Below are 26,435 nucleotides of genomic sequence, written 5' to 3' on the forward strand. Positions count from 1 at the left end.
GTTTGAGTTAGATCAGTTTATAGTTGTGAAAGTGCATTTGTGGGTGACAAAATGGCGATGTCAGAACAGCTTGAAACTGAGGGAGGTAAGTCGCTCTTCCTGACCTTTTCCTTGTGGTCTTTCTCAGAGCTGATTCAAGAAGTAATTCCTGAGGTCAAATACCGCAACAAAGCTGAAAAAGAAAAGGCCTTATAGTTTTTTTTCTTGATGTTTCTCTTGGTTTCTGGTCTGAGACATTACAAAATAATGAAAGTCTGTTTCTTTTACGTTGACAAAGTAGTTGCACTTGTCGGTTTATGTGTGAGCTTAGTGAAAACATCACATCAGGCACTTCTGGGAGTTTATTCAACCTCGCACTCCAGCTTTAATCAGTTATTGTAAATGGATTCATGGCTTCAGGTGTGAATGCAAGTTTGAAATAGGGCTAACTGGTGAAGTGAAGCTTAGGCAGCTGTGTGTGTGTGTGTGTGTGTGTGTGTGTGTGTGTGTGTGTGTGTGTGTGTGTGTGTGTGTGTGTGTGTGTGTGTGTGTGTGTGTGTGTGTGTGTGTGTGTGTGTGTGTTGGTTGGGGTGCTGGTTGTAGATAAGGCCTGCCCTATGCCTGAGAGCGAAAGAGACGGTGTGTGTAAGCCCTTCAAGCCTTATCCTGACACACCTCCTACCCCCACCTCTTCTCTGTCAGCCCACCACACACACACACACACACACACACACACACACACACACACACACACACACACACACACACACACACACACACACACACACACACACACACACACACACACACACACACACACACACACACACACACACACACACACACACACACACACACACACACACACACACACACACACACACACACACACACACACACAGAGGATTAACCCCGTCATGTACCATTTGAATGAGCGAGTGCCGGAGACGCGCCGGAGACACACACACACGCACACGCACACACACACAAACAAACACACACACACACACACACACACACACAGACACACACACACACACACACACACACACACACACACACACACACACACACACACACAGACACACACACACACACACACACACACACACACACACACAGAGGATTAACCCCTGTGTGTCCATTTCCATGGATGGTTCTTAGCTTCGCTCCGGTTGTGACAGCATTGACTGCTTGTGTTGCCATGGCTACAGGGGCCAGCAAATGTAAGATAGGCAAATCCACATAAGTCACCCACAATACACACTCTAAGCTACTGCTGACTACACCTCCCCCTGATACTAGACTCACACAAAGATGCAGCCAAAAGACTGACAGCAGCCTCGTGAGCTGTGAAGAGCTCGTGTCACACGCTTAGCACGGTCAAACCAATGTACATAAACTCAGCCCGAGCATCTTTGTTGCTCCAAGGGTGAGAGACAGGCCTTAGAGCAGCTTATCCTCTCTACTTGTCTGTTTCTGGGAGAATCTGCACTTCACCACACTCCACATTTCTTCCAACACGAGTCTGCCAGGACGTCTGCATCCTAGTTGTTGTCTTTCTGTTGCAAATGTGAGAATATAGGGCTCCAAGACGCATATCCAGAGAAACGATCTGCAACATATGTCAGAGTAAAGCAAAACTCTTGCTTGGTAGTCAAAAAAGCAGAAAATAACAGTTTATGAGACACGGCCAGAAAATATCCAATGAAAAATCATAATTATGTATGCCTGCTGCACCGTCACATCAAAATGTCGCAGACGATGGAGCAGCCACAATTAAAACAGTAGAGCGTGTCACGGGACAGAGATAATTGGGGTCGAATGGAGGTTTGACTGATGGACTTTATTATTACATGGATGATGAATCAAATCAATGTCATCCCATTGATTTTTTATGATTAATTCAATTTGTGTATTCAACCTTAATTTCTGTAATACCTTTGCATATTTTATCAGTTTGGCTTTTTTTTTTATAAAAAAAGATATAAACATTTTAAGCAATTGGAAAATAAATTAAAGTATGAGGGGAAATTATAATATATCATGCCATAAATATCCAAAATGTGTAAGACCATGCGAAAGTGTATCCGACCCCAGTGTATGGTACAATGGGGTCGATATGTTTTTCAAATGTTGTTACAGGACCATAAACATTTGTATAAGAGCTGCAAGGATTATCATGCAGAAACTTGCAGAACATGCAGTTTTTTCCTGCTTTTTTTTGTTTTACATCATATTAATGTGAACGTTGGGTTTTAGGATTCCAAAGCACAACCTTAAAGGTATTACCTTGGACTTTGAAAAACTAAGATGGACATTTTTTGTTCAAACATTTTATAGACCAATTTATTAATCTAGGAAATACGTTTACGATTCAATAAGGAAATTAAGTTTTGATTTTGCAGCCCTAATATACTAACTAAATAATGTTAAATTATGATGTAATACAAATGTACCCTATTAGCACCGGTGTTCAGTTGCACAGCAGCCTCTGTAAAAGCTGTTTCCACAGAGCGGCTCCCAAGAGCAGCTTAATTTGTGAATAAATCATTAATGAAACATTGTGTTTTCACTCTCCTAGTACATGGGTAGTGTATAAATCAGAACCAGGTTCATGCTGGGGGCTGCAATAATTCAGACAGTGGAAGAAAGCACTTCCATGTTTGAAAGGAAATTATTTGTCAACGTTGATATGGGATCACATGTCAGAAATCATAGTAGTCCCTGTCATATTTTAGGGGTTAAACTGTGTTTATGAAATAAGCAGATATCATGACATATTCTTCTATAAATATATGAAGAAACTACTGACCCAATACTGCTTGTTCTTTTTATATCCCAACCTCAGCCATATGGGCGAGCCGTGGCTGGCTGTTATCTGAATATCTGATTATAATTTGAGGCGATTTAAGCAGATTTAGAGGGCTATAGGATTCTCCCTTTGGTTTAGTGCTTCCTGTGTGTGTGTGTTTGAAAGCAGAGAGAGAAATTCCCTATGGTAATGGATTTACGGGTCTGCCTTGGGAGACAGTGCAGTGTGCAAACTCAAAGACTAAATTAATTGTAAACAACCCTAGTCTGTTATCCGAACTTGTAAGCTAATTTGTAAGATCTTGATCAGATTTTTAACTGATCAGCCTGCTGCTTCAACAGTGGATGCATCACTCTGCATGGCTGCACCCATGGTGTATTATGCATATGACCAGGGTCTTGGCTGTCACTGTCTCAGATTAGTTGTTGATGTGCACTAATTAGGCAAACATGAAAACCACTTAGCAGTCAGCATGATGTTTATTTCCAAACACACTTCCACTAGGCTGCATTAGGCCAATTCTCATCTGTGTCAGTTACAAGGAAGATGTGGTTGTTAAGAAGGAAGAAAAAAATGCTTACCAGACAACCTTCATGTGCAGTTGTGCAGTTGTGCATTAGTGGGGGGGGGGAGGAGATAAGGGGGGAGAGGGCGGCTTGCGGTGCTGGGCAGAGGATAGAGGAGCAAATGCATTGCGGAGGGAGAGGAGGAGGAGGGCCTACAGCTATTGTTCATGTCCTCCCGTGAACAAAGGGCTCATCTGGGTCCGTATGTAAACCCACAGCAGGCTTCAGCCCACTGACAAGGCCTCATGCGGGACAAAACATAACCGACCGACTCCCGCAATTTAGGCCTTATTCCGTTTCAGTCTCGCGGTTAGAGGAGATTTTTTCATCGATCCTTTTCAGGGGGACGTATTGTGTTGGTACGTTGCGTCCAGCCAACCGCCGTCCAGCGGGCCTATCCGTTTTTACGCACGGAGCGTACACACGGTCTATCATCACGGATCTGTAAACATCAATTTTCTGATTGGACTTCTTTGCAGGTAAAGGGTCGCTTTTTCCGAACACACACTTTGACTGCAATGTCTCACTGCTGTAGTGCCTACATCTGGTTTACGAGCCGCCGTGGTTGTGACTTTCTCATTTTATTTCGGTGCTTTCTCGTTGAAAGGGGATTTAACGCTAAGGCGTTAGCAACTCGGCTAACACCAGCTAACTGTTAACTGTGTTCTAGCTGTGCTAACGTTAGCTTGCCGTGCAGGCCCATGGTGCAGGGTTGTATACAGTCAACATTTGGAGGTTGAAGATCTAGAGTTTGTTTGTTGTGTTTGGTTTATGTTTATATAGCTGTCGGGCTTGTTAAAAAGAGAAGTGGTGGGCATTTTGTAGCAAAGTTCACGGGCGTCCTGATATCACCTGTTTTTAACATTTTAGCCTAGCTAACACAAGTGTTAGCATTATTCGCTGGCTGCCTCTAATTGCCTTTGTAAGCAGACAACTGCACGTCAAATGTCCTTCGACTGGTAAAATGATAAACTCCACAGACATTGGAAAATACATTTCTAGTTGCTGCTTACGAAACTCAACTTCATCTTCATGTCTTTTTTTGTAGAAAGTTTGCTAACGTAGGTTAATGGTTTACCATGTAGCTATCGTCAATATCCCGTTTAGATGGGCTACTTATCCCTTTTTGCAATTATGGTGGCAGTCTGGAGTAGCAAAACCACTATAGATTACTCTTATTTAGAGGAGACTTTGTAAAGCTGACTTGCTTTTCTGTGTTTGGTGTTCAAATGAAATGGAATGCTAGCTGTGTTTTTGGCGTCGATGTTACTCAACATTTGAGTCGAGATTTGTTTTGAGGGGGGGCTGCCCATTACATCAAGCCAGGAAAATAATGTGCTGTATAATATGTATATGGTGTAGTGTGTCTACTTGTAGAGGAACATGATTCCCAGTGGAGGAAGTGGAGTCCAGCTGATGTGATTGTGACTGCCTGTCATTAACCGCTAACAGGAGAGGAGAGGAGCTAATGGAGCTCTCAACAACTAATGGACACATAACCATCGATTATTTATTTATTTATCAAACCCATTTGTTTTCCTCTGGTGGTGCATATAGCAGGCCTGACTCACACAGTAAACAACTCGCTTTTACATAAAGTAAAGGCTGGGTTTCTAATGGATGTTTTTTGGTTGCCATTTATATGGTGCAAATCTTTTTTTGAAGATCTGAAGTTATTTCTTTATGTATCCCTTATCAATAAGAGTAGGTTAAAGTACAGTAGGAAGCCTGATGTTGTTAGTCTTCTTAAAAATACGCTTTTTTGGTTAAAGGGAAGTTTGGTTTATATGGTTGTGAACACAATTAAGTCACACTGCAATGATATGTATTCGTGTGGCCCCTAAGGTCAGTTTATGACTGGGCTGTCAGGCCATACAGTCTGTTGATATCTGCATTATGTATAACTACACATTCTTTGACCAAAATACAATAAGAGTACTTTTATAAGGAATGTTGTGTTGAAAAAAGAGTCTAGAAAAAGTCTGTTTATTTTAACCCTTCAACGAAGAGAGGCCTTTTTATTTTCATTGTTTTATATAACATTTATAATTAAACATATATTATAATATCTCACATGACTTCTGCTGTTATCGCAGTTTCCCTTCCTATAAATGCAATAAAAGCTTATCTCTCCCTGTCTAGGTCTCTAGATTGAAATCTCTTTCATACATACACACATAGTCAGAGAGACGTTTAATATGCAGAGACAAGACAGAGAGACATTAATGAGGCGGGGCTTCACCATGGTGACGGCAGGGGTCGTGACCTGAAGGCTGGCACGCCTGGATGGCCTTTATTGGAGAGCTGGGCAATTAGAGTAGAACAACGGTTGCAGCAGTATGTGTGAGAGAAAGATTAATCAGGTTTATTTTATTGGTGTGAACAGTCAGTATTGGTCTGCTTGGTATTTTATGGTTATTTATGGAGTTGTTGGGCAGCACTTTCTGTGGGAGTTCAGTGGAAGCGCTTTGTTTACAAGAGGCTCCTCCTCATCTTGTTGTTGTTTTGTGCCTTCATAAAACAAGATTGGTGTATTTGGCATGACCTGTGAATGAGTGCAGCCAACTGAAACTGGGCCACACTGGCCCGCTCAGGCTGCATGTCCCTTCTCGCTCACATGGTAGTTAGTCTTTGTACTGTAAGTTTCAATCCAAAAGTGAATAACTGTGATTAGAAGCAGCACTGTAATTCCCGAGGGTGAAGTGACTTGTTCTGTTACCATCTTTGTGCGTTCTCTCATTTGAGTTTTTTCGGCTTCGGCTTATAATTTAGGCCTTTTTATTTACAGCTGGGTTAACAAAAACAAAATCGTGAAAGATTTGCACTGATAATCCTTATGTTTGTGGATTAATAGACCCATTATTTATAATCAGATTTACCAGACCACACCGTCATGATTTTCAGGGATTTCATTTGAACATTTCAAACAACTTAGCCTATATTATCAAAATGAAACTCTTATGTTCTCTCTTGTTTTTCCGTATCTCTTATACAGGCTGTTCCTCCAAGTCCTTCAAGCTGTACTCCCCCAAGGAGCCCCCCAACGGTAGCACTTTCCCCCCCTTCCACCCCGGCACCATGCTGGACAGAGACGTGGGGTGAGTTGAATGTCCTTGTGTTTTTTGTGTATCTGCTCTGGGTTAGGAGTTCAAGCTGCAGCCTTTAAACATCTTCGACAGGTGCTTTTATTATTTGCACGCCATGTTTACACAGCCAAGCAAAACCAGCCTCAGTATCATGAGTTTAATTTCCTCAACAATATGTTAGTCTGGAAAATGTCCACTGGTAATAGATTCAGCGTGGCAGCTGGTAGTCATGCCAATCAGCAAACTGTAGAAAGTAGTTTTGATCCTGGCCACAGGAAGGAACAATCGTTTTGTGAATTTAAACTGAAGTGACTGGTTCTATTTTGCATCAAAATATCAGATTTTACTGCATGATAATCATTGGCAAAGGAAGTCACAATACCCCAAAAATCGTGACAACTTTAGAAAAATGGGAAAGATGCCGTTATCTATTTTTTGGAAAAAATGTATTCCACTCAACATAACAGTGTCGGGAGGTCAAGGAGAGACTTTTTGGAACCATAACTTTACAAAAGCATATATTTATAGCCGGCTGGATTGTTGCACAATATTGTCATATTAAGGATAGGCAATATATCAACTATATATCATTATTGGGATACAAGTTTCGTTATCGCCTTTGACTTTTGATATATTAAACTAGGGATGTCCCGATCACCTTTTTTTGCTCCCGATCCGATTCCGATCATTTGGTTTTGACAATTTGCCAATATTAACATTAAGGTATTTTATCAAAAATATTACATTTTCTTCATATCGCCCAGCCCTATTTTACATGTGCATTATTACCATGTTATCCACATTTTATTCTTGAATATCATGGTTCAACAACAGTATAACCCTATTATAAACTTCATGAACAAACACTCTAAGAAATGAAGATGGACATTAGGCTGTACCAGGAAACTGGTTTCAGACAATAGATTGGTAAAAATGAAGTTTAAAAAACAGCTACATCCCTGGTAGTGTTGCGTTTGTAAAGGCCGATTTTTCCCGATCCGATCATTATAAAATGCATTAAGAGAAAAGAAAAGAAAAAAAGCATTCAAGTTGTCCCTTAACGTTATTTTTTAAATTTAAATTGGATATTCTATCCAACATGGATATAGCTTCTTTTTTTCACAGCAGCATTGGCTCAGTTCAGTTGTGCAGCATTGGATCAAAACAAAATAAAGCTTATCAGTACTCGTTAGCTTACTGCTACAATTAGACACTGCACCCTGCCACTCTGTTGCCAGATTTGAGAGAAATAAGCAACCAGGTCTATGAAAACAAGCCCCAAAGAAGCAACACATACATGATGTTATGTCATTTGAAACCAAAACTAAGGCCTCAGGATGACTTTAAGACTTGAACATGGTCATTTTTGTTTTGTAACATTGAATACAATTTATTTATTTTTAAATCCCGACCCCCGATTTTTTTCTCCCGATTCTGATCTTTTGAAAATCACGTGATCGGCTCCGATCCCCGATCACGTGATCGGATCAGGACATCTCTAATCAGAATAACACTAACGATTTACTACATTTCCCAGGCTTGGGTGCTCAGTTTGGTTTTAGTGTACAGGTTACAGCATAGAGTCCATTCTTTTGAACAGCTTGTTGAAATGGATTCTGGGGACACCTCTTGGTTTATTGGTGATTTTGAGCCAAATAGTGCACCTGTCAATTTCCTGTTGATTGGTGAAAGATGCCTGTATGTTTTAGTGTAGTGTTATTTTAGCCACCCACCCTTCTAAAGAAAATGCCTGTTGAATGACAGTGACTAAGGGGTAAAAGCTGTTAGAATAGAAACAACGTGTAATGCCAAAACTGAATTACCTTGACTCATCAGTTAGTCTTAAGGCAGGGGTTTTCAAAGTGTGGGAAGGTGAGCCTCCCCTCAGAGAACATAAGAACAGCCGCGCCCCCCCTCCCAATTATTATTGCTGTTATTATTATTATTGTTGCTATAATGCAGGGGTATTCAATTGCATTTCAAAGAGGTCCAGTAAGAGAAAATGTAATTTAAATGCTCTGTTTTCGCTGTCGACCTTCCGCCATTTGAAATTACTCCGACTGTTTCTCTCCTCTTGTCTCGTCTCTGTGTTTGAATCTATCGTGCTGACTGCACCGATTTGATTGGCTGAGTAGCGTCACCTCCTTAAAGCATTAAACAATAACTTTTTTAAACCTTTTTATTTTTATGTTTTAAACATATTGTATAAAACTCCCCCAATACTTGGACTATTCCTTGCACCCCTCTAGAATAAGCCTGAATGGTCTCAACCATATTGCATCAGTAACGTGCACTTGTTATTATAACAAGATCGCAAGGACACTGGTAGCGATCGGGAAATTGAGTGTTGTTCAGTTTGTGTGTTGTAGAACATGCGTGTCCGTTCATGAAAATATACCACACACCCAATTACAATTGCATGTTCAATTCACTACCCTGGAAGTTAATACAGTTGTTAAAGTTGGAACAGCCTGTGGACAGCCGTTCTTCCTTGCATGTCAGTCGCCGACATCTTCTTACAGAGGACAGGCACATCTAGCTGCAGCACGACCCGTATATTTCCGCACGCCGTGTTGTCAAGACATTTTTTTTTTAACATTTTCAACATCGTGGATACATCCTTATATGCTCCCGGTAACACACTGAACGTCAACTTTGCCTCCTTATTACACTCACCCCTACTTTAGTGGGAACAATGAGTCTGCGTCTTTGGTGCACACAGGAATAAACGCAGATCATACTCTGGCTGCAGCCTTTACCGGCACTTGCTTTTGATCAAAGTCAATGCGGAAAACCTGCACTCACACAGGTAGGTGGAGGTGAAGGGAATGAGCACTTTTACAGCCTTTTTGGCGAGGTGGGGGAACTCGGTCTCCACAGACAGCCACAAGTGGGCAAGTGTCACTTTACTCGTCTTTTTCTCGTTCTTTTGTGTCTCACGCTGCGCCTCCCCTGAAGCTCTCTGGGGCCCCCCAGGGGAGGCGCGCCTCACACTTTGAAAACCGCTGGTCTAAGGTCTATACCTCTGCAGGATTGTGTGCTGTCAAACCTTGCCTTGCACCAAGCAAATCAGCGACATTTGGTTTGTGTGTGTGTGTGTTTGAGAAGTGTTGTTATTTACTGTCTCCTTGTATCATCCAATTTGTGCCATGTTTGGCTTACATCCCAGTCTCATAAAGACAGACAAGCCAATGGAGGAGGGCATATTAGCGCTATAGCTGAATCTAATAACCTCTCTCTTTCTCTTTATTTTCTCCAGTCCTACCCCGATGTATCCTCCCACATACCTTGAGCCCGGAATAGGGTAAAAGACTGAATTGTTTTCCATTATCTTCAGCTTAGGTGAAAACGGCAACAACAACACAAGTAAAGATTAGGCCGTGGGAACTTGTACTCTTATCTAACTTTTAAAACAGATTTTGTATTTAGTCTGTGACGAGGCTAAACTAGGTAGTAAAACTGCCCTAACAGCATGGAAGCACATACCAGAAGCTAACTGTTCTCAACCCCCCTTTCCTGTTTTTGTTTTCCCCTCCTTCTGCCTTTCTATGATAGGCGGCACACACCATATGGCAACCAGACAGACTACAGAATATTTGAACTCAACAAACGGCTACAGAATTGGACAGAGGTTCGTAGGCACACATATGCACATCCAACACAAAATCCAAGAATTATGTTTGTCACTAATTCTTTTCTCCCCTGTTTAACCCTCTAGGAGTGCGATAACCTGTGGTGGGATGCATTTACTACAGAGTTCTTTGAAGACGACGCCATGTTGACGATTACGTTCTGTCTGGAGGATGGACCCAAACGTTACAGTAAGAAACAAAGTCACTAGAACATATTGCCTCTACGTTTCACACATATACTGCTCTTAAAATCAAAAGTCCTGCATTCTCATAGACTTCATATTATACTTAGGCTCATGCCCCTTTTTGTTTTCTCTCCTCAGCAATTGGCCGGACGTTGATCCCGAGGTACTTCCGGAGTATATTCGAGGGCGGTGCCACTGAGCTCTACTATGTGCTGAAACATCCCAAGGAGTCCTTCCACAATAACTTTGTCTCCCTTGACTGTGATCAGTGCACCATGGTCACCCAGAATGGAAAGCCCATGTTTACACAGGTGTGTGTCTTTGCAATCATTGCTGTTATTGTGTCTCTAAATTTGTTGGAAATATGTGTGGCTGTTTCATGTCATTTTTTATTATAGATTAGAATAAAAATCACTTTCAATTTGATAAGAAAAATACACACTTTTGGCTTGTGACTCCTAAACAAAAACAATGCATAACATTTCTCCCAAACAATAAATACATTTTGGATGAGGTGTGTGCCGGAATGGATTTAAAAGCCATTCAAGTTGACTCTAAATGGTTCTTAGCTTCCACTTCTTACCATATGGGACCATGTCTCCCTGAAGGGTCATTATGGGTATACATACCATGGGCGTGGCAAATAAAGGAATGTGTTTTTACTGTCACTGCTAGCTTCAGTGCTAACCGGAGCGCCTTGACCTTTATCAAGTGGAAAAGTTGTAGCAATTATTCAGCCACAATTAAACTGGACACACACTGCACAGATACATAACTGCTGACTTGATACTTGCTTCACACACACGCTTGTTTGCTTGCTCTTCGACAGACCCTCTGCAAGATCACAATCACTTCCCAAAGTACCGTGGGTTGAACCAAGATCATCTGTGGGTGTTGGTGGCAGATTGGAAGTTAAATACAATCCAGATTACTAACTTGCTGTCACACACAAGACGCTCTTTTCTTTATCTCTTTCTCTGCCTGTGTTTTTCTGAATCTCTAATGTAAGACACAACCTGCGCACCAAATTAAAAGCTAACGTTTAAAAAAAAAAAAGAAGAAGATTCATAGGCCCAGAGGGGTTCAATTTGAACTCATGGAGCACCAGACTTGCAAAACACAGGGGGAAATCTTGAGTTTACTCCAGTAAACAGTGGTGTGAAAGAAATGGCGTGGACCGTTCCCTTACAATGTGATTGGTTGGTACCTTAATTCACAGAACAAAAGCTTAGAGCAATTACTTGTGTTCTGGAGAGGAAAATTGCATTGCTTTTTCAGTGTTTAATAATTGCATTCTGTCCAAGTACTCAAAAAAATGGAGAACATATATTGATGTGAAACTCATGTTCTAAATCAATCAATGCATTGTTTGATTTACCTGTTGGCAGCAGTGCAACATTTACTTGTTTCTGCAAAGATTACAAAGAGTTCAACTGCTGTATCCTGACGTGAGTCCTCTGATCTGTTTCAGGTGTGTGTAGAAGGACGCTTGTACCTGGAGTTCATGTTTGACGACATGATGAGGATAAAGACGTGGCACTTCAGCATCAGACAACACCGTGAACTCATCCCCCGCAGTATACTGGCCATGCATGTGAGTATGAGTGTAGGAGTGGGATCAGCTACATATAGTTCACTGATGTGTCTCTGTGTGTGTATTTAATAATGTGTGAGTGAGTTTCAGCCTTTTAATCTGACCACTATGTGTGTCTCAGGCCCAGGACCCACAGATGCTGGACCAGCTGTCCAAAAACATAACAAGATGTGGCCTGTCGAACTCCACTCTCAACTACCTCCGAGTAAGTGGAGCACTTACAACATTTTACCTATAGAATGAAACTGGTCTTGGTGTTTTTGGGAAGAGCTATTTAAGAAAATACACCTAGGTGGCTTCCAGTTATAGGTACCTTGAGTCAGTGAGCTTCATCAATTTTGCCATAGATCATGGTTTCAGCTTAGGATAATTTGAGTATTCTAACAATTGTATTGATTAAAGGTGGGGTAGGTAATTTTTGAGAAACCAGCTCGAGTGCGCTAGAATTTGAAAATACACAGCCGGAAGAAATCTGCCACTTCCTTACAGAGCCCCTCCTCCCACACACACGAACGCGCACATGACCAATGAGGGCACGAGATAAGTTTGTGCACAGATGGAAGGCTGACAGGCATGTAGGCCATCCAGTTATTTTAGCCGGGCCGGCTAAAATGATTGGTCGTGCTTTTTACAGTGCTACGGCTTCCACAGATGACATTTTTTTAATGGATTTTTTGTCAAAGCACTTAAAGTGGACCTACAGGGCTCGACATTAACGACTGCCCGATGGCCCGGGGCCATCTAGTATTTAGCTCGGGCAATGAAGCCTCACCTGCTGGTTGCCCGATCGGGCAATCTATTATGCCAGTATCATGCAGCTCGCGGATCCAGTAATGACTGACCCAACAGTAAAACTAAACATATCTATAACTAGTTTAGGTAGTTTGAGAGGTAATTAAAATAGCTACGTGTGATATTCTAACCTGGTGTGTGTTTTGTCCGCTCACCACTGCATGTGATCATGCAGAGCTCCGTGTCGTCAGCAGCAGCTGATCTCTCTCTCCCGTCAGATTAGACTTCACTCGCGTTTATGTCCATATCGATCAGATCCAGCTAGTTTTAGCTAATGATATGACTACCTGCTTATTAAAAGACACCTCAACAATAAGTGTCGCTATGAAACCGGGTGAGGCCGCAAAGTATAGCGCAGCATTATGCATTTGTTTAAATGCCCACCAGAACCCCGAGGCATTACCAACGGATCAACGCACAATCAACCCATACAGGACATTCTCTTTCTCCACATTAAGTGTTAGACATTAGAATTGACTATTCTTGTCTGTCACATACTCTTCTTATCTCTCACATAAGTGACGCAACTGAAGCGGTATTGCGCTAAAGGGAAATTATTTTTGACCGAAGAGATTTAGATTTGCCGGCTAACGGGAACTCTGACGTCACCATTTTGTGTGCTTCGCGGATGCGCTCGGCTCCTCTCGACTGCTGCTCGGGTCTGCTCGGTCAGCTTCCGGATGAGGAGGCATTCGTTCGACCAATTTACAGTAGATAACATTACAAACATTTTTAACAGGGGCCATAATAGTGTAAATAATGTTTGTTTTGGCAGTTATGACTGAATGTTATGTTTTCTACTTTTTTACATCTGGGAAGGCATTTGCCTTCATCAGATGGAAAGTGTCTTGACCAACAACTTAAGTATTTCTTATAGCTATGCAGGGCATGCAAGCGAGCAAACACAAACAAGAACAAACAAACAAGTGAAATGAAGAATAAAATTGAAATTGCACAATATAATATTGTGGTGGTTCATCTTATAATTCAGTCTAATGCACCAGACAGTATCTAAGACCTGCAAAAATCTAAATGTTCTAGGGGGAGGACCCCCAAACCCTTCATGCGTCATTTCGTCCCCGCGCATTTTTCAGGGCAATCTCTATGGGGCTCAGGGCCATGACCACCAAAACATAAAAAGATGCCCACAGGGCCATCTCCCAAAATCCTTAACGTCATGCACTGACCTATCATGCTATATTTGAATAATATAGTGTAGGACCATACCTATATAAGGCATATTTATACTTTTTATTTTTCAAAATACCAAACAGATCATGCATTTTAGCCATTCCTCATTTCGCTCAATTTAACTGTCTTTTCATGGGCTGATTCTGTGAGAATAGCACCATCTACAGGCCTGGCATATGTACTACAGCGTCTCCAGCGCTTTCGAACGGCAATGTCACGCCACTTCTGTGACGTCACAGAAGTGTTCAAATCTGGATCAGTCTGTATCAGATCCGTTGCAGCCCCTTTTTTAAGAGATTTGGGTATGGAGGAAAATAGAGAGGGTTGTGTTTTCTGACACTTGGTGAGTTCCCTGGAACACCGGGGACACATATTCATGTGTAAAAGACGTACAAAAGTGCATTTTGCATGATAGGTCCCCTTTAAGATATTCATTGCTATCGGGATGTTAAGAGCATTCCATGGAATATAACAAAAAGTGTATCTCGTTTTCTCAAACTTACCTACCCCACCTTTAATCGGATAATAATAGTTTCTGAAAAATGACAAGATCTTTTATTATTGTTTATAAAGGTCCACATTTGTATTGTTGAAATTGCATGTGACAATATCTGCCAAAACTAAACCAATTTAGTAAATAAGGAATATATTTCATGATTCAGTTACGTACTTGAGTTTCTAGAGGAATAATTTCCACATTTAATTAATAATGGTGCTGTTTTTTTTTTTTTTTAACTTGATTGATTTGGCTCTTTGAAACATATAATGGTTACAGGAGAAAGTACAAGTGGAGAGGCTGTAAAAAAAGAAAGCCTAGATCAGGGGTGGGGAACCTCCGGGCCGTATACGGACCGCGAGACCATTTGGTACGGCCCTCGAGGTCATTTATAAACACACAAAAAAAATTAAAGAAATCTAGACCGCAAAAGAATTAAACAATTGAGTGCCTGTTTTTCCTGGCAGGGTCCTTGAACACAACACGAGCCTAACGTGTCATCACGTGGTATATGTCTCGTCTGACAGGGATGTAGTTCTGACGGAGAGCACCAGAAAGCGGCTCCGGCACTTCACAAATTGCAGTACCCATAAGGAGCCGTACACATGCCGCAGTTTTTGCGTGGCTGTGTCTTTAGTTGAAAGCCCAGTGGCGTCTGTTCATCTGACATACTGATCATACAGTCAATAACTTTGTTGTTATTAACATCTTGTTAGCTAGCTATGCTAACGAATATAATAAGCTTTTTCTACAACCAGTGAGGTGAAGGCACATCTTTATATGGTCATTATAGTTATAAAACAAATAAGAGAATAAAGTAAACAGGTATAAAATACTAATATGACAGTAAAGAAAAGTTGTTATTAATAAACAAGAATACAGTTTATAATGGGAGTGATTTGTAAAATATCCATAAAGAAAAAGAAAATCTGCTTACAGTTCTGTTTCATATGGGTGTTGAGAGATGTATCCATAGATCTCCTCATTTTGCTTTCAAAGTGCACCAGATTGATGCTTTTAACTTCAACATTTAAACATTTTTATGTTTTGGTGGTCATGCCATAACCGTGCACGTGCAAGATATCTGGATTAAGAGGTTGCTTTTTCTTTGCACAGCATGAAAGAAAGGACAAATTAATGGGCTGTGTTTTTAGTATTTTTAAGCAGAGGTCAATCATTTGTATGGCCCTCGGAGGATGTTGAAAAAATTGAAATGGCCCTTGAGAGGAAAAAGGTTCCCCACCCCTACCCTAGAGTAAAAAGAATTATGAGAACTTGACATTTTTAAGACCAAAGTCCTGCCCAGCCCTACCTCCAGACAAAGCCACAGTAAGCAAGAATATCAGAAAGGAAAAAGCTAGATTCAGTCACACATAAAAAAATGTTTTTGATGTGAACATCCATAACACATGTTTTCTATGTAGCTCGTAAAGCCAGACCAGTATTTAAAGGTCCCATGTCATGGCCATTTCTACTAATCATAATTCCATTGTTAAGGTCTACTAGAATAGATTTAAATTGTTCAATGTTCCAAACTCACATTGGTTTCTCATACAGCATCTCTGTATAGTATGTGTATTCACTCTCTGTCCTACACGGCTTGTTGGAGCTCCTTCCCCCCCTCCCTATGAGCCCAGTGTGCTCTGATTGGTCAGCTCGCCCACTCTGTTCTAATGAGTCCACCACGTTACAGCGGAAAATCAGTGTTTATGTGTTAGAATGGTGTTTGTTAGCAACCAGAAAATGACACCAGAAAATGACAAACAGATGAGAATGCTCCCTGGGGTCTGGGTGCCGTGTTAGCGGGACGTTGCACGACTCGCTGCTGCGATGAGCAGACAGTGTGAGCTGGGTTCATTCCCTGGTTGCTCCGTGGGGCCTGCGAGACAGCGAGACATCGCGAATGGATGCGGGAAGGAGGGGGTGCTGAGGGGGCTGCAGCACCCCCATCTGCGAAGCTCCACTAGCACCCACACCCCCAAACGCGGCGCACCTACAGTGTAAGTGCGCCACAGTTTCGCCGCTGCGAGGCTCCACTAGCACTTTCATAACACACAAGGGGACGTGTAATAACCGGAAAAGCATGACATGGGACCTTTAACAAAGAGATGTGGTAATGGTGGAGCTGTGGTGGAGGCTGCACTGGTTAGACTTGAACTGCAGTTTCAGTCTGGTTTACAGATGCTAAAAAAGTCACAACCTCATGTTGGCAAGTTTAAAAATTGCCATGGTTGAAATGGGATTAGCTTGAGTCCTGAGTCATCTGAGAATTTGAAGTCAGTAACACCAGCGAAGAATGATGGGGCGGAACAATGTGTGATGTTTACTCATTCGCCTCTCTTTCTGTTCCTTCCTCCAGCTGTGTGTGATTCTGGAGCCCATGCAGGAACTGATGTCCAGACACAAGACGTACAGCCTCAGCCCTAGAGACTGCCTCAAGACCTGCCTCTTCCAGAAATGGCAGAGGATGGTGGCACCGCCAGGTAAGTGAACAGTGTAGAATAAAAGGAAAACACATCCACATAAACCCCCAGGATATGTATCTGTAACTCTCTCGCTTCTCTGCAGCTGAGCCATCAAGACAGGCGCCGAACAAACGGCGGAAGCGTAAGATGTCAGGTGGAAGCACCATCAGCGGAGGAGGAACTAATAATAACAACAACAACAAAAAGAAAAGCCCTGGCAGTGGCTTCCCTCTGTCCAGCCAAGTTCCAGTGAGTACAAGCACTGCCATCTAGTGTCGGCACTCTGCTATTACACCTCCAACACAACCATCACTGCTGCATTCAGACATCAACTGGAGTTCACAGGCCATTAAACCGACCAAATAAGGACACATGACCCCCAGGACTATTTTAAGTGAAAACAAATGTCTCTAAAAATATGTAAACATTAAATACTATGGCATATTAAATGCACAGTAAATATGAAAATGTAATCACATGTGCAGCCAATTTGAATAGCTAGATTTTTTAAATGGACATGGCCTGAAAGTATTTAAGGTCTGACAGACGATTTAGGGATAAATAACCCTGTAATGAAGGGTTAATAGTAAATAACACAATTTCCTCAAGAACTACAAAGGCACATTCTTAACAGGTTAATGAACATTTGACACAAAAGTGTACAAAGTCATTTAAACATAAATCTGAATATTCATTTCATTTAATTTCAAACCTTTATTTAGACAGATTGGTCCCTTGAGATCATCGATCTCATTTATAAGGGAGACCTGCATAATTTAGTTCCACATGAAACATAAAAACAACATACAAACAACAGAGGATATCATATTTACATATTCAACATTTACAAATACCCAGAGTGTCAGAAAGCATTTCATTTAGACATGCCTTAAATACATTCAGAGAAATAAAAATGCTCAATTTCAATTTTGCCTGTAGACTGTTCCAAGCAAGTGGAGCTGCGCACATAAAAGCTGTCTTACCTAAGACAGTCCTTACTCTTGGCACATCTAACAAGACTATATCCTGTGATCGCAGACAATAGCTGCTTGCAACTTTCTGCTTTATCAATGAACAGATATAATACGGGAGTTTGCCCAACATAGCTTTATAGATAAAAGTGTACCAGTGACTGAGCCTCCGTACAGTGAGTGATGGTAAACCTGCCTTGGTATACAATGTACAGTGATGAGTAAGTGCTTTACAGTTTGTGACAAATCTCAGAGCACTATGATACGCAGCATCTAGTTTGCTCAGGTAGTTGGCAGGTGCATTCATATACATCAGATCACCATAGTCCAGCACAGGTAAAAAGGTCACAGTGACTAGCCTTTTCCTGGCCTCAAGTGAGAAACAGGACTTATTCCTGAAAAAGAAACCTAGCCTAACCCTCAGTTTTTTAAGCAGGTTATTGACATGAAATTTAAAAGAGAGACAGTCATCAAGCCAGATACCAAGGTATTTGTAACAGGCAACAACTTCAAGTTTTGTTCCTTGCGTTGATACAATATCTAAAACAGGCTCTGGTGTCTTTTTAGCTTTTGAAAAGAGCATTTTGGTTTTATCCACATTTAAAAGAAGCTTTAGTTCAGAGAGCTGAGTCTGAATAATGTTAAAAACAGCCTGTAATTTAACAACCGCCTCCTGAATGGAGGGACCTGCACAATACATCACGGTATCGTCCGCATAAAATTGTAAAGTTTTTAAATAAGTAAAATATATATGAACATAACTTGTGGAGTACCTCAGGGGTCCTCGTTGGGTCCAAAGCTGTTCATAATATACATCAACGAAATTTTTAGAGTATCAAATATATTGAAATTTATTTTATTTGCAGATGACACTAATATTTTTTGTTCCGGTGACAATTTGAAAGAGTTAATGGAAGTGATAACAGCAGAAATGATTAAAGTAAAACATTGGTTTGACACAAACAAATTATCATTAAATATAAGCAAAACCAAGATTATGTTATTTGGAAATCATAAAACAAATCCACAGGTACAATTAATACTAGATAACATAAACATAGAAAGAGTATTTGAAATTAAGTTCCTTGGTGTGGTTTTAGACTACAAAATCAGCTGGAAACCTCATATCACTCATGTAAAAGCAAAATATTGGGAAAAGCCAGATACATTCTGGACTACAACTCATTGTATACTCTATATAACACACTGATATTGCTTTATCTGATTTACTGTGTGGAGATTTGGGGAAACACGTACAAAACCAACCTACAGCCGTTATGCATATTACAAAAAAGGGCTATAAGAGTTATCAATAATGTTGGATATCTTGAACACACTAATGTATTATTTTTTAAGTCACACATATTGAAGTTCACTGATCTGGTTACATTTAAAATGGCACAAATCATGTACAGAGCAAGACTTAATCTACTACCCAGGAAATTAAAAACATTGTTCGTAGACAGAGAGGGTGGGTCTAATTTGAGAGGAAATCTACATTATAAAAAACTCAAGGTCAGAACAACTCTGAGAAGTATGAGCGTAACAATCTGTGGGGTGATTTTATGGAATGTTTTGGAGCAGGAGTTAAAACAAAGCACAAGCATAATTCAGTTTAAAAGGATGTACAGAAACACTTTTTTGAAAAACTATGAGAATGAAGAGAGGTGATTGAAGATGAGAAATTATTGTAAATGTATGTATAAATGTAAAGATGTGAGTAGGAATAACTTGCAGAAATGATTTAAAGGATTATCATTGATTAGTAAGGGGTGGGAATTAATAAGCATTTGCTTCCTCCTGCTCCCTTTCGGACACTTATTATTATTATTATTATTATTATTATGAATATTTTTTTGTTGAATATATAAATATTATTATGAATATTGATAAATACTGTATTCTAACAATACGGTATTCTGTTTTTCACATTTATTATTTTGTTTTTGTTTTTTTAAATCTGTTCGAATTAAAGATGAAAATGAAAAAGAAAGAAAAAAGAGAAATAGGTTATTTCTGACATAAGGCGTTAGGAAGATGAATAGATTTACCTCTTGTATTTTATTTGGCATGACAGCCATTCATCTTCTGTCAAGCAATACATTGATGGCTCTGCTTCCTGTTTTGCGTCCCTTCAGGATGTGATGGTGGTGGGAGAGCCCACGCTGATGGGAGGGGAGTTTGGCGACGAGGACGAGCGCCTGATCACGCGGCTGGAGAACACGCAGTTCGACGCGGCCAACGGCATCGACGACGAGGACAGCTTCAACAACTCCCCGGCGCTGGGCTCCAATTCGCCCTGGAACAACAAGGCCCCCTCCAGCCAGGAGAGCAAGAGCGACAACCCCACCTCACAGGCATCGCAGTAGAGCCCCGCCACCTCAACACAAACCCCCTCTCTGCCACTCCTCAGACCCCCCATCCCTACCCCGACAGCCACGAGTGCAACAGCAGCAACCCAGACATCACTGTAGAGCTCAGTCATCACACACACGGGCCAGAGGGGGCTTGGCATGTCTCAGGCAACGTCACTGAGCCAATGCTGTGACTCCCCCATATTTAACCACTGTGTCTCCCCTCTTTCTCCCTTTTCCTCGTCGCAAATGTCCCGTCAGATATCGGGTGGATGTGACCGAGGAGGCGTAAGGGATTTAATCCAGGGGAGAACTGTGCACACTAAACCATCCGTACTGAATAAACATGTAGGGCCCGGGGTGGTGGGGATGGTGTCAGCGAGGCCACAACATGGTGGCGAGTTGCTTAGGGACCACTTGTCCACCCGTCACCCAAAACATGCCTCTCAATTCTGGTCTGCCCCGTCAACGCACAAGCCACTGGTAACGTTTGTTAATAGAGTATGTGTGTGTGAGAGTGTGAAGTGTGTGAGGAGCGAGTAAGGGGCTTACTTGTGGCTTTGCTGAAACAGACAGCCCAGAATTCAGAGTCCGTCTATAAAACCATTGAAATCCACACACTTGTAGGACAGCTGAAATGTGGCACTAGGGAAATGTCATACACACACACACACACACACACACACGCACACGCACACATGAACATAATTGAAGGAGTCCCCTAGTGCCAGAGCCATCTCTGATTAGACTACCATGGATGCAGTCTTTCAAACGAAGAGCATTAACAACACACACATACACACAGTTACACATTTTAAGAGTTTTTATACAGTATATATTTCCCTAGAATGTTTTTTAATTTGTATTAAACGCCTTCATTTCAATTGTTACTTTTTTATTTTCTACCAATACTGAAAAGCTACAGACCAAGGAGCAACACAGGACTTTTATCCCTCCCCCCTCTAAAATATATTGTTTTTATCTTTTATGTTTATAAAAGAGAAATAATTTAGTGTGGATGTTTTTATTTTGTCTTTTCGTTCCTTTTTTTTGGAGATTTAAATTTGTGTATTTGTGCTTGTATATTTAAGGTAGTAGCAAAGTTCTGTCTGACTGTAATAAAATGTATTCTTACTTAGATTTACCTAAAGCCATCCCGATCTAATGTAAAGAAACAAATAGGAAAAAGGAGAAAAAACACTCATGAACCCGTCCCCTTCCCACATGCTCTTTCCCCCTCCCTCTTTTTTAAGAACTTGTGTAAATTAAATTACAAAACCTCCGGGGGGTACAACGGCACCATAGCGTGATGATTTTACAGTTTTCAGTTTTTCTTTCTTAATTTATTTTTGGGACATTTTTGAAATTGACACATGTATTTCATCTATACAGGAAGTGATTTTCCACTTGGCATCCATCACAATTTTGTGTACTGCAACTTTCAACTTGATGTCAAGTGAATGTGCTCACACAATGTTTGTTAACCGGTGAATTTCATCTTTCCTCACTGGCTAAAACTGATTTTTTTAAATGAAGTTTCTGTCTAAATTGCCTTCATTTGTGCAGTGTCTTTCACAACCACCCGAATGATACCATCAACCACCCAGACATCTTCTAAAGCCAGCTTAACATTAAGTTCAGTCGTCATATTGGGTAGCAATGCGGAGTTTGTAAAGTCTGATTAAAAACAGCTGAAGCTCTGTTTGTTTTGTACATTTCCATTTCCTTACAGTTGATTCCAGCCACAGTTATGACTGAGTTTGAATGGTGACTTGTACCTTTTTTTCAATCCCTGTAGAAAAAAAATCATTGTTTGATATATATTTTTTGATTTGGTTAGTTTCTGCCCTTGATAATTAATGTATGGTACCAATAAAAAGATACATTTTCACTTTAAAAGAGGGTCTTGTAATGAATATAACACAACTACGAAGGGTTGGTGCTTGTCAGTGTTTCTGGGTTCGGTCCATTTTGAACGCCAAAAGGTCGACTCCATCTGCATTCTTCTGAGTGTTTCGAATAGAAACACCCATTGGCAAAAAGCAGGATGTAGTAGTTAGTCATAAACAAAGGCTATGATATTATGTTAGCTCTGGTAAACTTAAGGAAAGGCTAGGGAACATGTATTATTACGCATAAACATGCATCCTTGTTTTGAATACATAAGGAACACCACAGGGCTCTTGCATAATGTTATAAAAACCTTAAAAACAATTATGGAACTGCCCTCTAAACTTGAATATGAAGGTCTGACACAACATTGACTTAACTATTACAAGTAACAGGTTTTCTATTTAGGAGATATTTAAGTGTGAGGAAGTGGTCACAAAAGTGGTGAAAGAAGTTGAAGCAATCGGCCTATTAGCTCACAACACCACAGGAGCCTACAAACCCCATAATCACATTCTGAGGTTTATCATGATAGGTTTTTGCCGATGTGTTTCACTCTACACCCCGAGACTGCAGAACAACCTACCCCTTTAAAAACATTATACGTTATACTTTTCAGAGCTGCAGAAAACAACTCTGTAATGAGCTAACGGACATTGACGTGATCAGAATGAAGAAGGGTTAGAAATGGAGCTTTAGGTGTTGTTTTTCTAACTGACTGCAGCACATGACTTTTCTGGCTGAAACAAACCCCTCCTCTGTGTAGCCCCGTCCCTCTGCAGTCTGTCTGTTGGAAACTGGAGCTCTGATCACACCAGCTTCAGGCTGTGCTGATGGGTATCTCGCAGCTCCCCAAATCTCTTCCTTAAGGATCTAACTTTATTCAACTTGATATCCACATCAGTCCTAAAATGGATAGCTTGAATAAACGCTGCGGGCATGAAGGAAGATTCCCCAAGGACACAATCGTTGAGTGCTGCAAGGCCTTACCTGTGGATCACATTCTCACATTCATTTTTTATACTGCAAGTCTTCACAATTACAATTACAATGCTGTGTTTAAGGAAACATAAGCCCCTACCTATTATGAAAATTGAGTCTAAGTAATGCATTAGATTCAAATTCAGAGGCTTTATTGGCATATGCACAACTGTCACAGCATAGTGTAATTTAAACTTCTACATAGTTGTGGGCAGAGGTGTAAGAAGTACTTAGGCATTTTACTTAAGTAAAAGTAACTACAGGAGTTACTGGATTATTTTGTTTTGATATTTCGTATTAGTGTGTTCATTACAGCAGGTGAAGATAGAGCTACATTTAATTACTTTATATACTACTGCTGGATATCGTAACCTATAATTATATATCATAGTTTATTTATTAGTTTACTTATATTTGGTTTTAGCTAATAATCTGAATCTGTAAAGTAACTAGTAACTAATTGTCTCAAATAACTGCAGTGAAGTAAAAAGTACAATACTGGCTTCCAAATTGTAGTGGAGTAGAAGTTTAAATTACATAAAAATACTCAAGAAAAGCACAAATAACCCACAATTGTACTGAATTACAATACTTGAGTAAATATAAGTCACTACATTACACTAGTTGTGGCCAATACAAATCACAAGTCCCAGGCTCCTTCAGCAGTGTAACATACAATATAATATGACCTTCAAATAAATAAAGAAGTCAAATAGTGACTTTCTGCCTCTGCTTTGTTTCTGTCACAGAAAGTGGACTTCAATGTGCGTAGCAAGATTAGTCAAAATCAATACTTGCCAACCCTTATTTTTCCTGTCTGCATGTAAAGCTTATAAAGTATTGTGTTTATTTCCCTCTCCTGTTTACATGCAGGAAAGTGACTATGGGCCACAGCCTATAAAGGTCTCAGCCGCTGTCTTCCACAGCAGCCTCACACACACATCCTCCTGCCAACTATCACACGTTCTCTTCAGGCATGTATTCCACTCCCTGTGTCACACTGCACCTTCAGAGCTGTAAAGGCAGTCAGTGCAGCCGGCTGAAACACTGAGGGTCTCCTGGAGTTAAAGCAAAGCAGTAACACTCCCATGAAAACTCTCACCTCCATGGAAGAGCAGACCGTTTTTTGTCCTCACTGCGGTTGTTACGACACCTGATTCTGAAATATTTGTGAGTCCAAAAAAGGCATAGAAGTATGAGCATGTACTTCATATATCTTCATGATCTGGGTCAAGTTGCTTTCCTCGCATTATCCGGACTTCTTTGTTCGATCTTTGCTCTGTATAGTTCCCAAAGAATCCCATTATGAGTGCCGTTTGACACTTCAAACAAACACACTTCACATTGTCCTGGTACAAAAGTCCATTATTCGAGAGCTGCATTATGACATGACCTTGTTGTCCTATGATGAATCATGTTAATTAGCCATATAAAGTCATCGAAAGTATTTGATTTAGTGTAAAGGTATTAAGATGTAGATAACACAGCACATTTATTGATGATATTTTATAAAATATACCACTGCAGTGATAGCAAAGAAGGAAAATAAAGCACATTTGTAATGCAACTGATCTCTATGTCTGTGAATTTGTGTTAAACACATAAATCATACTGTTATGCACATAGAGCAGGGTCAAATACACAGTGGGCCAAAATTAAAAAATGGGTAGGCTACTAGTCGAGGGCCGGACTGGTTCAATGTTTATTGCAAAACGTATTGAAATGAACTTATTGCACATATTAAACCTGGAACTAACAAAGCTTACATGATTGCCTATAAAAACAACATTAAACATTAAATAATCAGTTGCATTAATTTCTTACGGCTCTATCTGCAGCTTTTCCGGAGTCATTTCTTATGATTACATTTTTCCACAGGCCAACAACAGCTTCAAAAAATCTATTTCCCTCAAAGAAAAAACCAAACATGCCCTGTTGTCGTGAGAAAAAAGGGCAGAAGGAAACATCCATTGAAACTCAGTTTGCTGCTCTGTGATGCTAGTTCAAGCAGATACTTGGCATCTCATCTTGGGTGCAAGTTCATCAATGTTTGGGCTCAGGCTCTGAGCTGAGGAGATCCTCAGGGTTGAGTGAAGGTGTGCGTGCAATATACCGGCGGGCCAGATCTAATAGTAATTAGAAATTATCCTGCGGGCCGAAATTAAATCCACCAGGGGCCTGATTTGGCCCCCGGGCCTTGAGTTTGACTCATGTGACATAGAGGGAGAAATATATCTACAGATGTAAGTCTTCTTTACGATAACTCACTTAACATAACTGGTGTTCAAATATGAAACATAACTTACTCTCTCAAAACAAAGCATATTTACTTGAAGGTCCAGTGTTTAGGATTGAGTGGCCTCTAGTGGTGAGGTGCCACCTGAATGCACCCTTTCCCAGAGTGTAGGAGACCATACAGTGGCCTTTAGTTGCATTCTCGCCACCACATCCAAGTTTCAATTTAACATACAATTATGAAAGTTTCTCTTTAGATTCAGTTCATTTTTTCCATGCTAGGCTACCAAAACATGGCATATAACTATCAGTGTATCATGGCATAGAAACATGGCTGTGCAAAAATGGCGGACTTTGAGTATAGATAAGAAGGCTCATTATAATAACAAAAACAGGACTCTTAATTCGAGAAGGTTATACACTATTGAAAACATAGTTATAAATATAATATTTGATATCAGACAATAAATAACCTTTAATTCGCCACTCTGGTCCTTTAAGATCACAACATTCAACAACAATTAACCAAGGATGTATAGATAATTTAATCTAACATTTAGGATTGCTCCCCTGGATGTTGCAAGAAAGCTGGCGACTGCAAATCTAAAGGTTTAGTGCACATCGGGATACACTGGATTAGGATTTTATTGAGGAATGTCTTGGCACAGGAATCTCCTTCTGATGGTGGTATACCGCTTGAGATAGGCCAAGTGTTTTCTCATTTCACACTGTTTTCTATCAGGGGTCACTATATTAAACGTGGTGGTGTTATCTCGTCGTGACTAAGAGCTTCTGGCCAAAAAATCCTTACTACAAGCAAACTTTCAAACTGCAAAAAAGTTAGAAAACAATGTGTTCAAACAGTTACCGTTTAACTTTGTCTCCCTCCCTCCATTTGTGTCAGTTAATGATGTTTTCTCTTCTAACGCTCTCTCATTATATTCTGATTTTCTTTCCTCTCTCTTGCCTCATCTCCTCTGTCTAATGACGCGGTAAAAAGCGAAACTCGTCGTGGAAATTGAGGCGCTCCATGTAGTCTTTACCAGAAATATAGTACCTTGATGGTGAAGTTAATTGACCATGGAACCCATGGGGTCACAACACAGAGGTATCAACTGTTGCTGTAAATTGGAGACAAAACTGTTCAATTTATTTACCCGGAGCAGAAAAACAGGCCTACCACAGAATTCTGCCTTTACTCTC

General features: G+C 40.6%; 2 protein-coding genes across 8 annotated transcripts in view; one reads left to right on the forward strand and one right to left on the reverse strand.

The window, feature by feature from the left end:
* LOC307034514 (uncharacterized protein) overlaps positions 1-3,403 on the reverse strand; it is a 40,249-nt gene extending 36,846 nt beyond the window's left edge. Inside the window, exon 1 of the mRNA XM_079673340.1 lies at positions 3,376-3,403. The gene's annotated coding sequence lies outside the window, so the exon portion shown is untranslated. The remainder of the gene's footprint in view (positions 1-3,375) is intronic.
* The window catches only part of ldb1b (LIM-domain binding 1b), a 33,954-nt gene extending 11,929 nt beyond the window's left edge, over positions 1-22,025 (forward strand). For 2 of the 7 annotated variants that reach the window (XM_079673394.1, XM_079673398.1), the window contains 9 exons: positions 6,356-6,458; positions 10,002-10,077; positions 10,165-10,267; positions 10,402-10,574; positions 11,735-11,857; positions 11,979-12,062; positions 16,696-16,819; positions 16,905-17,050; positions 19,911-22,025. In XM_079673394.1, the coding sequence (XP_079529520.1) occupies positions 6,356-6,458; positions 10,002-10,077; positions 10,165-10,267; positions 10,402-10,574; positions 11,735-11,857; positions 11,979-12,062; positions 16,696-16,819; positions 16,905-17,050; positions 19,911-20,141 (1,163 nt within the window). In that variant the 3' untranslated portion in view covers positions 20,142-22,025. Of the gene's footprint in view, positions 1-65; positions 86-3,451; positions 3,840-6,355; positions 6,459-9,705; positions 9,751-10,001; positions 10,078-10,164; positions 10,268-10,401; positions 10,575-11,734; positions 11,858-11,978; positions 12,063-16,695; positions 16,820-16,904; positions 17,051-19,910 lie in introns of those variants that run through there. The other 5 variants (XM_079673392.1, XM_079673395.1, XM_079673396.1 and 2 more) reach the window with 5 other exon arrangements.
* Positions 22,026-26,435: the final 4,410 nt, after the last annotated feature.

The sequence above is a fragment of the Notothenia rossii genome (genome assembly GCF_949606895.1).
Source record: "Notothenia rossii genome assembly, chromosome: 1".
Taxonomy (NCBI): domain Eukaryota; kingdom Metazoa; phylum Chordata; class Actinopteri; order Perciformes; family Nototheniidae; genus Notothenia; species Notothenia rossii.